This window comes from Hylaeus volcanicus, chromosome 6, assembly GCF_026283585.1.
Source record: "Hylaeus volcanicus isolate JK05 chromosome 6, UHH_iyHylVolc1.0_haploid, whole genome shotgun sequence".
NCBI classification, from domain to species: Eukaryota; Metazoa; Arthropoda; class Insecta; order Hymenoptera; family Colletidae; genus Hylaeus; species Hylaeus volcanicus.
The window spans coordinates 11,420,891-11,435,349 of NC_071981.1; the positions used below are offsets into that span (position 1 = coordinate 11,420,891).

The 14,459-nt window shown below is 36.4% G+C and overlaps 2 protein-coding genes across 13 annotated transcripts in view; both read left to right on the forward strand.

Moving 5' to 3' along the window:
• Positions 1-2,938, forward strand: part of LOC128878668 (tensin-1) — a 334,268-nt gene extending 331,330 nt beyond the window's left edge. For all 12 annotated transcript variants that reach the window (XM_054127041.1, XM_054127043.1, XM_054127042.1 and 9 more), the window contains one exon: positions 192-2,938. In XM_054127041.1, the coding sequence (XP_053983016.1) occupies positions 192-351 (160 nt within the window). In that variant the 3' untranslated portion in view covers positions 352-2,938. The remainder of the gene's footprint in view (positions 1-191) is intronic.
• Positions 2,939-4,792: 1,854 nt separating this feature from the next.
• LOC128878537 (carboxypeptidase B-like) lies at positions 4,793-14,352 on the forward strand. The gene is made up of 9 exons (XM_054126824.1): positions 4,793-4,977; positions 5,805-6,140; positions 6,225-6,324; positions 6,681-6,786; positions 7,920-8,081; positions 10,268-10,481; positions 11,493-11,708; positions 12,124-12,308; positions 13,723-14,352. The coding sequence occupies exons 1-9, from the start codon at positions 4,793-4,795 to the stop codon at positions 13,896-13,898; spliced, it is 1,680 nt and encodes a 559-aa protein (XP_053982799.1). The 3' UTR covers positions 13,899-14,352.
• The last annotated feature ends 107 nt before the right edge of the window (positions 14,353-14,459 follow it).

The window sequence follows — 14,459 nt, forward strand, 5'->3', positions numbered from 1 at the left end:
TATTCATGTTTGGGCCAAAATCTTCATCGCGAGTCAGACTCGTCAAAGTACGGCAAGAGGTTAAACACGATTTTTTTTACCGCTTACACCGAAATCCCTCTTTAAACAAACTGTCGTACGAACTAAACACTCTAAGTTTACCAATTCTTCGACACTTTTGGCCCCGGTATTAACTAAACGTATTTTTCCAGTCGCTGCTTCGGATTCGTCGCTAGAAAACCCGCCCATAAGTCGGACAATCAGTGCCACGTGTTCGCTGAACTGGAACCAGGCCAGCCTGCCACAGCCATCGTGAATTTCGTCAACAAGGTCATGGTGGGGAACTCGGTGTCCAAAGCCAACATCGTCTAAATCGCGTTCATCGGGTCTCTGAGATTCTCCCATAACACTTTCATCCTTGAGCTCAGACGACTGATCATCGACACGAAAACATATATTAACAATGTGGAACCGATAAAATGGAAGAATCGAGAAACGAACAGCTCGAATCTCGCAACGAAGAAGAGGCGTTCCCGCAACAAGATTTCATCGACAAAACTTGTGCGGTACAAACGACGCTAGCTGACTTTCGTAATAAGTCTTCATGCATCTCGTGAAACGTAGAATCGAGTCAATAGGGCATGAACGTGTTCTAAAACAGTTACTGTAGCACTTATCGATAGGGGTTGAACGGTCCTACCGCCAAAGTGAAGATCGAAACGAGGCGAGAAACTCGATTCCATTCTTCGCGTCGGTGATCGCACGCTTGGAAAGAGAATTAATACGTGGTAATTATTTTGTTCGGTAACATCAGATTTAATTCAGCGTGGAAAGGAAAACAAACCCCTCGTGGTTTACAAGGGCGATTCAGGACACAAAGATTTATTGAATTAAGATCTTTTTTAAAATTTGGATTATCGTCCCGAAGGTGGCCTTCGTCATAATCTAAAACGTCAACAAATGAATCTTTCTTTCCGCGTTGCTCTTACAAACGATAAAGTGTTGGTGCTTTTCCCTCCACGTTGACTTAGATTGACATGAGAAAATTGTTAACGGCGATCGTTACTGTTGGTAATTATTCTAGCAATTAGTAGAGTAATATAAATGATGCTCGGGGCACAGTACGACGATGCGGTTTGGCGTACTCGATCGATCGTTATTGGAATTTCATCGAACATTGATGAATGATTTCGCTTTTTAATACTCTCCCGTGGTGGAAAGTCTGCGACATACGAAAATGCTTCTAATAACACGATCAAACGTTCATCAGATTCCAAATGAAATCGTTTTTGTCACTTAAACGGGCGACTACCGTTTCGAATCGTAACAGTTTCAATTAACAAGAAACATCGCTTAGTTGTAATACGACGATGTTTATGAATTTTCACACCCAGATAGAGCTTTGAAAAATATTAAAGCAAAAATTATCTTCAAAATTATGAATAGAATATCTATAGTAATGCCTAGTATAATGATTGAAATCGAAACACTCTGTTATCGATATATAAAGCGCGACCGGAGAATATTTTTCTTGTTGATTCCGCTCTATTGAACTCTTTATCTGCGACAATAGTCTCCGCAATACTTAGCATTTTCCAATGCTTCATTCAGATGTGAAATTTCATAAAAATCGTAGATCGTCGATCGAGCGCAACGCAGCGCCATACTTGGCCGCGAGCTTGAAACTATTACGCGAACGTATCGATAGGTGGTAGCCGTAGTAGAGTATCGACCGTGCTCTTCGTGCGAATCTCGAAGAGCATCGCGTATTCGCGGGGCGTTGCCCTGATCGAACAAAAGCAAACGAAGGAGAAAATATAAAATGGATAAAGTATAAATCATATGCACCACTGTGCAAACGATAGTTGAATCCATGCATGTTATATATATACATATATATATCACGTTATACTTGGGACTCTCGAGTAATGTTTATCGAAGAAAATGTTACGTCGCGGAGCCGATACTACGGTATCGCAGCCCGAGAAGATGCATCTGAATCGAGGTGGTTCACGTTATAAATAGCTGTAAATAAGCAAACAGAAAGTAAGATAATGCCTTGGGGATGGAGAACGATCGGCGTTCTCCTGATCGAAAGGAGCTTGAAGAATGGCAAACGGTGTGGCGTTCAATAGACGTAGAGAGAATCGATTCGATTCGAGGGTGTCAACGAGACGGAACAAATAAACGATACTCGAAGAGGAGTAGCGTATCGAAACGAAGCATCACACGCGTCATTTCTTTTTGATGATCCCCCCTAACCCGTAGGTTCTTGCCATTATTCGTCATCGCTAGAGGGACGTCCTTCGTTTGCCGTTATTGTCGATACCAACGAAGGAGGGCCCCTGCGCGGAGGACGACGATAAGCAGTCAATTATTACGAAAGAATGTTACACATGTAATTATGACAATACCGTTGCAGGAGGATTTACACCGAATCTCGGATCGTATCCTCGGCGTTGCAGCTAGTTTTCATCTTTTCGTATTCTTCTCGGTTTCGTGAGGGAAGATCGGTCGCGGAGGACCTTCGTGTTCTCTCTTTTTCATTGCTATCCAACCCGTGAAGATTGGTTTTCACGAACCACGTAGGTAGACACGATGAAGAAGTGGGGGCACTTGTCAGACACCGTGCTAGTCAAAATTCGATGTGTATACTCGGACGAAGAATTCGATGAGGTAGACGTATCTCGGCCCCCGCGAAAGGGGACCGTCGAGCAACCGATCTTTCTTCCCACTTTCTTTGTTCTTTGTCTCGTCTTATGCGTTTCATTTCGTACACGTGGAAACCCGACTAACAGAGTAATTATTAATTTAACACCAGTCATTATAATAATTATTAATTATTATTACTTATTTACGCTCTATTGTTACGTACGTTCACCCAATAATTGTATCGTTGCGCACCGGGAACGGTCCGCTCTTATAGTTGTAACAACAATAAACAATATTCGCAGCGTAACGTGGTGTGTTTCATTTGATTACGATCAACTTGCAACGATCGAATGCATCCTTTATTTCCTTTTAAAGAAAAAGTAATGTATCGTGATGTATTACAATAAAAGTTACCGACGTCTTCCGAAAATATTACGGTGAACCAAAAGTTTTTCCTTTTTTTCATGCTCCTTCTCGGCGAATGTTTAAATTAAATAAATAGATCCAAATTTTATGTTATATTTACTTAGCTCCTGAATTGATCATTCATATCGCGTATTAAATATTACCGAACTACTGCACATTTTTAATTCCATTTTAGAAAAATCGTGGGAAAAATCGAAATTCACGTTCTTCTACCTAATAGTTGTAACGGATTTTTGCAGAATGAAGTATTTAAGTATTTATAGAATAAAATATTTACATCTGATTTCTGCAATTTCGAGTCGATCTTTTATCTTTGGGACTAATCTAACCGTATTTGAAATTGAAATAAACAAAGGTGATTACTGAAACGAATTAGTGAGCAACCCTGGCTATAATGTAAATCTTCGGTCCCAATTTTTCACGTACAGTTGAGCACTACTGCCTTCTTTGGCAAAGTAGAACTGAATTGGAATTTCTTTTTCGTTTTGGCATATCTAGTTATATCTAGAGCAATCTCACCTCTGCATAGAAAGTAGGATACTCAGCAATATGGACAAATTGCGTGTCATGCAACATCGCATGCAGCATCCTCTGTGTCGAAATGGAAAGTTATCTGAAAATTGTATAATTTTTCTTGTGGTCGACATTATCTGTACGGATTTTCCATTCACTACCAATGAAAAGTAGAATAATCCGTCTAGCATGGTACGCGGTAAGTGGCAAATTACCTAGATTACCGTTAACGGAACAAGAATGGAACGAACGTCGTCGTGGAGAAAAGTGGTGGAATAACTTTTTGCTCGATACATTCCTCCTCGTGACGCTCGCTCACTACATTTCATCTGGAGAAGATTAATCGACTTCTAAGATTGTACATTTTTTAGAAAAGTGAAGTATCGATTTATTTTTCTAGACCACTATTCAAGGCTTTCTAGTCTCTACAGGTGTTGGCTATTTAAAATACATACTATACTAATCTCTATCAGATTCTCGAAGACTCGAAACTAAATCGATCTAGTATTTAAATAAAATTTGATTAAACAATTAAAACAAAAGAGAAATATTAGATTGTCTCTTTGATTTTTAAATCAAAATTTATTAATAAAAACAATTAGTGAAATTAAATAGTCCCTACCATTCGTGTTTACCAATGCTTATAGTATAAATTTGATTAATACATTTCGTAAATTTAATTTGTGTTATAAATGTCACTTGAGGCTATGGTTCAATAGAGTGCGTATAAAACAAGAATTTAGTGTCATGCGAGACGACATTCTTTAAAACTGAAAAAATAAAGTAAAAATCCTTTAAAACTATTAGTTTATAAATTTTAATAAAATGTACAAACTGTCCTAAGACTTTTGAGAAGCAGTATCAATGTATATGTTAATCTTTTGCACTTGGAAAATTGTTTTTAATATGACGGACCATCAAAATCAAGGCAATTTCGCAATACTTCTAAACAATTCAAAGTGTACCACTTACTCAATGGAATCTCGAGAACTTTGTTCTGCTGTTACTGCGAGGAGCCTAGAGATATCGAGAAGGAAGTTGGGTATTGAATACCATACTGAAATCCCGTAAGCCAGGCCCGTGAAGCAAACCAGTGAAACTGTTGTTTTTCGCATACGCTTACAACCAACAAGTAGTTAGACTGGTTTCGACTCGGACCACGAGGATAGTCAATAAGGAGACTTTGAGACAGTCGCATATTCTGGCCTGATTCAGGCCGACCATGGCTGTGGGCATCGAGTCGATCCTTCGTATCGTGTTCTGTTTCTCGTTGATCACCGCGTGGAATCGAGTTAACGCGCGACCGCAGCGCGCCCATTTTGAATTTTCTGTGCAACAAAATTACAACTGTTCGCCATTCGATAAGAAGAATTGGTCCTTGGAAGGTGGAAGCCACGAAGTGGACAGGTTTGTGTCGATCGAACGTTTCTTGTTTCTTAAAGAAGTCAAAATCTCTAGTGGCACGAGATATCCATGATTTTAAAATTACCTTTGGACTTATCTTAAAATTAAATTTAGAAACTGTATTAACACATTGTTGACTGGTCATGAGTATAGTCTTGTTTGCACTTACATTAATTTATATAATTCTAAGTAAACCTGAGAACAACATTCATACCTAGGTCTTTATAGAAGCGTTTTAGGTCAAACTCTTAGTCGCCATAGTGTAAATAGTGTTACTTAACTTGTTACTGTAATTTGAAAAAGTGCACGTATGCGCACTACATGCCTATCCTTGATTTCCGTTATTCCTTCATTTTCTCTTTTTTAAAGATTTACTGAGAATATCAGATAGTTGCTAGGCCTAGTCTTAGAGAAACATAGTAGCAAAGGGAAAAATCGCACTAGAAAGTAAAATATCGTCTTTTCAAAGAAAATGCAGCGAAATGGTTACATTTTGGAAAACTTGTTGAGTATCATTGTATACAGATAAATCCTATATTGCACACTCGAAGATGTACTTGATATAGCCGGTCGGCAAAGTGTTAAGACTTTATAGAAACAATATACATACATATATTTATGTTCTCAAAAGGTTCAATAAACATACTAATTTCGTCGCTTTTATTGAAACTAGGTGACTTTCTATCTAAAACGTATGGTTGACCCAGTATTTACGTTGCAAAATAGAATTTCTTGTTTCCTGAAAATAAAAAGAAAGAACTGAATTATGAACACGCTCAGCATTTTTTGATAGTTGACGTACGATAGAAAAATTGCAAGCTTTCTTGCAGATACACAGACGAAAGAGAATCAACCACCAATGAAACCCACGATGGATCGACGCTTGTATCTGGAACGTCGTTTCTCAAGAATGTGGGAAGAGAAGTTTCTTTCACTGATATCTTCGAGTCGATGTTTTCCGCGGTAGCTAACGGAATCGGTTCCTTCGTGACTTCCATCATCGGCCAGGAGAAAAACGTAAAGTCACGGTCCTCCAAAGTTAGCTACAGGAACCATCAGTTGATCAGATTGTTTCCCAAGACGGAAACACAAGTGAGCGATCTAAGGCATCTCAGAAACACCGAACCGGAAGACCTCAAATTCTGGTCGCAGCCATTTCAAAACAAGTACGTTTCCTATTATCTGTTCGTTTTATTCCTATTTTAATTATAATTGAGCAGCATTTTAACGAGGAAACGTTGATGTTCCAGAACAACAGACTTGGTTGTCGCGCCAGACCTTGTTGCCGATGTTAAGACTTTCCTTAAAGACAGAGGGATCAACTTCAAAGTACTGATACCGAATCTTCAGGTACGAAAAATCCTAATACAAGACTTTCTCAATAACAAGTAGAGGAAAGTGGCCAAAGTCGAGGCCCCAAATTGTTTCTTTATAACTTCCTTAACTCTTTGCCCTCGACAGGTGACTCTCTGTATATCTCTCTTATTACATGAAGTTAAAACTTAATTCAACTTGTACCATATTCTTTTTTGTAGTCAAATACATCTTTCTAAAAGGGAGTCAGTTCTCTTTTTAAAAAAAGCTTTGTATTACAAAATTGTATTGTAATTTTAGATTCATTTTCTGATGTAGCAACGACAGTTTCTAGATGGAACTTTTAATAAATAATTTCTTCAATTTATGTAATAATTTATGTTTCCTAACAGAAAACGATAGTCCACCAGAACCCAAAAATGTCAAAAGAGCAGCGCGATGACCTGGTCAGCACTCAAGGTCACAGCATGACTTGGAAGAGGTATCATCGATACGGAGGTAAGTGTCTCTTCGAGGCAGTGTTGTTTACAATGCAATTATTTATGAATTGAAGTTAACTAATTTACATTTATGAACGTGGTGATTTAGACTCTTTCATTTGGTCATTTTAAACAAGAATGAATTCGGTATATCCGTCATTACCATATTTATGAATGTAATACATAATAATTATTCTTATTATGAGAAAAGGAATAGAATATTCTAATGTTAATTAGTTAAATTTAAACATGATTGTTAACCTCACAATTGTTCACAATCTTCGTTATTTATGTACCTCAATTTTAATTTATTTAAGATTATTTCTCTTTTAATCTCTTAAATCATCTTCCGTGATTATATATTTAATTTTAGATAGCTCACGATAACTCAGAAATATTATAAGCCTGGGATTATCTACGAAGTATACACGAATTAACATATTTTTTATTTTCACAAGCATTTTTATTCTGACGAATTTTTCGTGTAAATGATGTCGATTAATAAGCCATTTAACTAATGAACACTATGCATTATTAATATTCGTCACAAATACTTAACACGTAACTGTTTTCCCTGTAATTCATTATAGACTCGATTGAATATTTTATAATATGTAAAGTAAAATTGAATGCTCGTTTGAGAATTAAATGTTTCCTTTCATTCGTCGAATCAATATACTACCAGCCATTAATTTCAATACACCTCCGTGTTTGAGATGTTTTCGAGGTGAGATAGCGCACTCGGGGCATTCAAGCCGCCAATTTTTCCATAGATTCAACTTCGGTTACCTACAATTTCCCTTGCAGTACATAATATAAACAATTTTTATTCACAATTCGTCCTCCTCAAGTGCATCTGTCAAGGTGCTCCCACGAGGGATGTTGCAAACTCTCACTATGCAGCTTTTCTGTTCTAAACTTCGCTATCTGTCAAGTTATGAATATCGAATATTTTACGACCACTATATGCTGATATTGTATGAATGAGTATAAACCTCCCAGACAATAATAGTTCGACTGATTTATGTATTACGTATTATGACAACCATTATTTACATTCGTTTTCTTTGAGTAAGTTACAGCTGTGATAATATATTAAAATTGACAGTCGGTAGTGTACTTTTTTAACACATTAGAACCTCCATTTTCCAGATATCCTTAGGTACATGGAATACCTAGTTCTCAAGTACCCAAAAATAGTGGAACTGATAACGATAGGTCACAGTTATGAAGGACAGCCCATAAGAATGGTAAAAATTTCAACCGGACCTAACAGAGTAGGGGAGGCCAAGCCAGTCATCTGGATAGACGCTGGTGAGTTCCACTTTTTCAAAAAATTCCTTCGCGAACGCGTTTACCTAGTTACCAGAGAGAAATACATGGAGACTAAAGAATTGGGTCGTGCTCGATTTTCGGGTGGACCAACGTGAAATTATTCATACAACAGAGAAATCTGGTCAATTGCGTGACTCTATTATTCGGATGTTTGACACGAAATCCTGATCCATACTTTCTATCAGATTTAATGGCAGTTGTAAATGTTGCAGAAAATGAAACATGTGAAGGTTGTGATGTCTGGAATGTATTGCTGAAACAATTACTATTATACGTGTATTTTAAGATTCATATCATACGACTTTCGTCTCGTGCAAAGCCAATCGTTGTTGCATCAGATTTGATATCTGTATATCCCAGAGCGAGGAAGTATCAATCGATCAAATACAAGCTTAAACAATTACAATGTTCAAAAATCGGATCAATCATAGTCAAGAATTAAATGAAACGATTGTTTGAATTATTCCTGTGCGAATATGTTTCGATGTACCTTGAAGCCCTTATATGCGTCACATTGATATGCCTTGTTCTAGTTCTATGTCTATGACTGTTCCATATTCTATACGTTTCGTAGCATATATTTACATACTTCAGTAAAGTAAAAATAAAATTAAACAACAAATTCGAGTTTCTTCATTCTTCGCATTAGGCTTGCTAAGACTTCAAAACTAGATTTTCTAAAATGTTGTATCGCGTTACTTATCCCAAACCTAATTTATCTTAAGTGTATATTATCATTCAAGGATCGCAAACACACTTCCACTTAAACACTACCAGATATCTATTTTAATTTGTTAAAACCTAGCAAAAGTTAATTTTTAACTGATTTCATTTGAAGTAAATACTATCGCAATCGCGTGGAAATATTCTTATCAGAAATATCTAAGACTATTATTTATTTCACTTTATTCTGAATACACACTCTTACAAATTCATGACAGCACGGACGTAATTATTCAGATACGTAGACATTCTAAAATCAACTAAAGGTTACTTTTTAACGGACGCTATCCTAAATACATGATCTTACGAACACAAAGCGTTCAAGCATCCGTGGATACTCTACACTACACGATTCTCTTTCAAATTAGCTGAAGCTAGACCTGACATAACAAGCCAGGCTCGGGCTTATGCTCTGGCGACTGAGTGTGCGCTAATCGGGCGCTGTGATTGGTTGGTGTTTTTCGTTAATAATTCAAAAATGAAGCCCCCATCGACATTTTTGCAAAAGAAATTGTAGTTCAGAATCGTGTCAGCTACGCTCCATTTCCGGTTCTTATATGAGTTCTGGGACACCCTGTATTTAAGCGTTTTAGCGAAAAGATTGTTATATTTATAAAAAAAATCTTGAATAGTCGTGTTCGGACAAAGTGGATAGAATATAAAATGCGTACGCTTTATCCGGTATAAGCAGAAACTAAATGAATTCACATGCCTTAAGTAAATCGAGCGTTGATATTTTTCTTGTAATGGTCAACAACTACGTACGAAAAACTTTGCAAAATTCTTCGAAGGAGAGAGATGTGGAACTTGATATGAAAACACTAGAGAAATGTATTTCAATCAATGGCGACCTTTATGCAACACTTTTAAAGTTTATATATTGTGCTTCCAGCACTTTATACTAGTTTGTAAACAATTTGACCCATTATTAATTTCAGCTGTAAAATGTTCTATTTAAGACTGTGTACTCATTTTGCCCGACTGGCCCACCCGCCATCTTCCAGGGTAAAGAGGGTTTGTGTAGTGTTTTTGCTTTTAATTATTATTTCATATTGATTCTTATAAGTTTCATTTTTGTTCTGCGTTTTGAAAAGTTAGTTAGATAGCAAATTCGGAAAAACAATTGAAGAGCTTATGTTTTAGCGACAAGAGTTTTACTTTACTGTTTGAAGTTGAAGTAAAAGTCTGAGAACATTTCGAGAGAATAAAATTTCAAACCAGATCTGTCTGTAAGCGGATATAAGTCAGATCTATGCCCTAGATTACCTGCCACGAAATATTATAATGCTGTACTTGTCTGTAACCCGTCTATCGCTCCATCGGGACTCAGGGAATCACTCCAGATTTTCGTCGATACGGAATTTCTATGCCCATCGCGTTTAACGCGACCCTATACCGTTATACCGTTCTTTTTATCCTCGAAGTGCCGTCGTATTCGACAGGCATGCACGCACGTGAGTGGATCGGCACTGCTGTAGCGACCTACATCATGAACCAGTTGGTAGAGAAGACTGCAAGCTACACGAAACTACTCGACAATTCGGACTGGATGATTCTACCCGTCGCCAATCCGGATGGCTACGAGTTTACCCACACTGGCGACCGCTTCTGGAGGAAAACGCGAAGCAATCATGGTGAAAACGAAGAGGGCAGTCGGTACGAAATCCTCTTTCCCTGGAAAACTATGTTTCTTTGGGCACTGTGCTCGACGATTTCAATTACTAGAGATCTGACTAGTTTAGAGCACAAAACATGAGTGATGAACATAGATGAACATGGATGAACATGGATGAACATGGATGATATTTTACTTCAAAAACTATTGCATGTATTTGTACCCTTTGCACTCGGAGCCATTTCGTTACAGAATGTGCAAACGGGAATCACGTCGTATTACATAATGTAACTTATAAAGCATGTAATTTACTGTAACGATACTTGAGCTTACATGAATCTTTAGATACCGAGGAACATATTTATGTCAAAAATCAAAACTGTATACTATTCTAATATGTGATAATGTGTGAAACAGTCATACGAGTAGATATGCATTGATAGTTTCTATCTTTTAAGTTGCAATCTTCGGCTTCCTTGTTTATCCTCACAAATTGCATCATGTCATACAAGATATGTTCACACATATTACTTTCTTATACAAATGCTCTTTGTCGCTTTTTTAAGGTGTAGACTATTCACATATTCTTTTTCCATGTAGCACAAGCTCATATTTGCTCTATATATCCTAATACATGTACCATATTTTTATTTGAATTGTCATGATATTTAAATAGAAACCTTCAAAGAATCATACACTTCAAATCATACAACAAATGTTACACTTCTATAAATTTATGCTGTATAATCACTAATAAAGTTTTCCTGGACTTACGATATCCACTCAGAAGAGACATCCGAGTGCAAAGGGCACGCAAGAATGGTTATCCGTGTCTTCTCAATATAAAAGTATTTCTTCAAGTATAAATTATTCATTGTTCTAAGGTAATGTATGCACGATTTTACATCGAAGCAAAACATTCTATCATTAAAAGACGATTCTCACTGCGAAATTCAACTTTTTTCTGTATCAAATTCTGGCATATTCGCTTTGAAAAAACTACGGTTTGTTTCAGTCTGTAGAATCGGATTACATTGGTATTTTCATTCCAGGCTTTTTCAACTCGTGAACCATTACGCGAGATGGTTTTGGGGCAGATGCGAGGGTGTCGACCCGAACAGGAACTTCGATTACCATTGGGGCGAAGTGGACAACAGAGGAGCGAGCCAGGATCCTTGTGACGAGACCTACGCTGGACCACACGCGTTCTCTGAGCCGGAGACCAAAGCGATGGCAGATTACATTCTCGCCAATAAAAAGAGAATTAGGTAGCCAGGAACCCTCAGTAATAAAACTAATTCTTAACCATATTCGCTATAATATTTGAAACAACCAATAAATAATTTTTGAAGTTCGTAAAAATGGGAAACGTAATCAAGAGGTACAATGTATTACACGAAGGTCGTTCAAATATAAACTTGAGTTTTTTACACAGCCTCGTATGTGTGTAAATGTACGAAATTAACAAGTATTATTGTCCGATTTACGAAAATTTACACACGTATATTGTTCTCCTGTAACATTTTTTTCGATCCTTGAGAATTGTCACAATTGTTTCCAGATCTCTCACTTACTGCATACTTTAAACTCGAAAACGTTGTATTGCGAAGATCGAATGGAATGTCTGAGGCCATTGTACAAAATTTCATTTGTTTCAACACAAGTAATGAATATTATTTTCAGAATGTATCTAACGCTGCATTCTTACTCGCAAATGTGGCTAATCCCGTGGGGATACACCTACTCCAAGCCCTCTGATTATTCGGAGCTGGCGAACGTTGCTAGAAAAGCGATAAATGCAATCTCGAAGGTTCACGGCACTGATTATCAACTTGGTCCATCGTCTGCCCTGTTGTATCCCACGTCAGGTATGATAAAATGAAAAATTAATATTGGTAGCCGATACAAAGCACATTACTAATCCCCTTCCGTTGATAATATTCAATTATCGATTAAATATAAATCGTCTCGGAATTTCATAATTAATTAAAGAGATAAGTGGTGAAAGAATGTCTCTTACACAAATAAAAATAACTTGTTGAAAATTTATTGCATCGCATTGTGGTGATTTCGTTCCGAGCTAGTAAGTGTAAAATACTCGTCAATAGTGTAAGATACTGCGACAAACCAAAGAAGTATCCGATTTTTGAACAACGGTAACAAAAGCAGTAAACATTCGATTAATACAAGGTTTTATATTTCGTTACTATTATGCGAATGAAAAGAAATTCCAGCAGATGTGTAAATTTTAGTGATTGAACTTTTACCAGAGCTCGGTCACTTCTTTTGTTTATATTTTGTAAAATATTGAGAAATTGACAATTTCGCTACGTCGTTACGTAGAGAATATATTGCAGTTTATGATATTTTTGTTACAACTATATCCGATTTGCCGAAATCTTGTCCATCGGAAAGCCACCTCGAAGAAAAGTTGTTTCGCAAGATTGCGTTGCTGAGGGTCAAAAACAACTATTTATTAAAATGTTGCTAATATTTTTTTTATTCATATAATAGTAAAACAAAATTCACAATCTCATATCACCTGCCTATTTGCTTTTTTCGTTACTGTTGCTTAAAAATAGTATACTTTTTTAGCTCACAATATTTTAGAGAAAATTGAACGAAGGTGAGGCAATTTTTTAATTGAACTTCTATAAAATCTATCTAAAGTATACCTTATTAATGAGATAGTCAATATTATCGATAAGGATAGGTAAAATTCTTCAAATATGCGGTTATAGAGTAACAGAAATTTTAGTTAATAGTTTCATTACAAATATAATTGTACCTATACTTCCCTGTAAAAGAACTTGGACTATTCGCAAGAATTAACAAGTATTGGGTCAACTAAACTATAAACCGTCTATAAAATACTATTAAAGTCAAACTTATTTGCACACTTTATGAAACTAATTATTGATTAATTTTTTAATCCGATACATTTCGGAATAAAAAATATAGGGATTGTTTTCATGTCTAAGAAAAACTAATCTAATCACAATCGTTTCAACAATCAAGAACAAAAAAGTGTCAATTTATGAATTTTACGATCGAAGATAATGAATCCCTGTAATTTTCCGTCTCGTTAAAAGATCTTTAAGTACTTCATTAATAGTGTCTGGAAACCCTACTTACGCGATAACGCGAAAAGCAAACTTATTTCAGACGTGAGCGATAGATGTCGATCGTACAAATAATAGAATAGTGAAAAAGAAATGGTGACTGTTGTCAGTCCTTGATCCAGTTGAAACTCGAGATGTAACTCGTGACAATCGTTTTCAGGTGCTTCCGATGATTGGGCTAAGGGTGTAGCTGGAATAAAGTACGCCTACACGCTGGAATTGCGGGACCGTGGAACATTTGGGTTTCTACTTCCTGCATCGCAAATTGTACCCACAGCTCGCGAAATTTGGTCTGGGATAAGAACCATCGTTCGACTGGTTACTTGCAACACGTGAAATTCATTGGGAATAATTTGTAAATCGACCAAAAACCGTGTACGCAACGAAACGAAGATAAAAGCAAAAATAGTCTCTCGCGTGCTTCTTTCGATGAAAACAATGACCGCCAACGGGTATCAAAAATAAAACGTTCGTACGTGATAAAAAAATTGTAGGAGATAATGCCGAATTAGATTTCATTTCGAGATTTGAAATGAGTTCAAAGTTCGCTAGTCTAATCTTTCGATTCTCTCGCAAACCAGACAAATGTAGATTAATGTTTAAATAGTTTTCTTTAATTTATTTTAATGCTTAAGTTTAGTGTTGCCCATATTCACGATGGGCATGTAAATATTGTAAAGTTATTTATCGAATTATGAGAAGTAGAATCGAAATTTTAGTAGTTCAGCGTAGTGTACGTCCATTAGATAGTAAAATTACTTATTTAAATATTTATTTAAGTAGAATGTAGAAAAATGTAAAGTGAATAAATCAGTTTTTAAAAGAAGTTGGAATCGAGACTATTTTCCATATTTGTAAATCGAAAGTGGTCTGAGTTCAAACACTATGCTTTATATG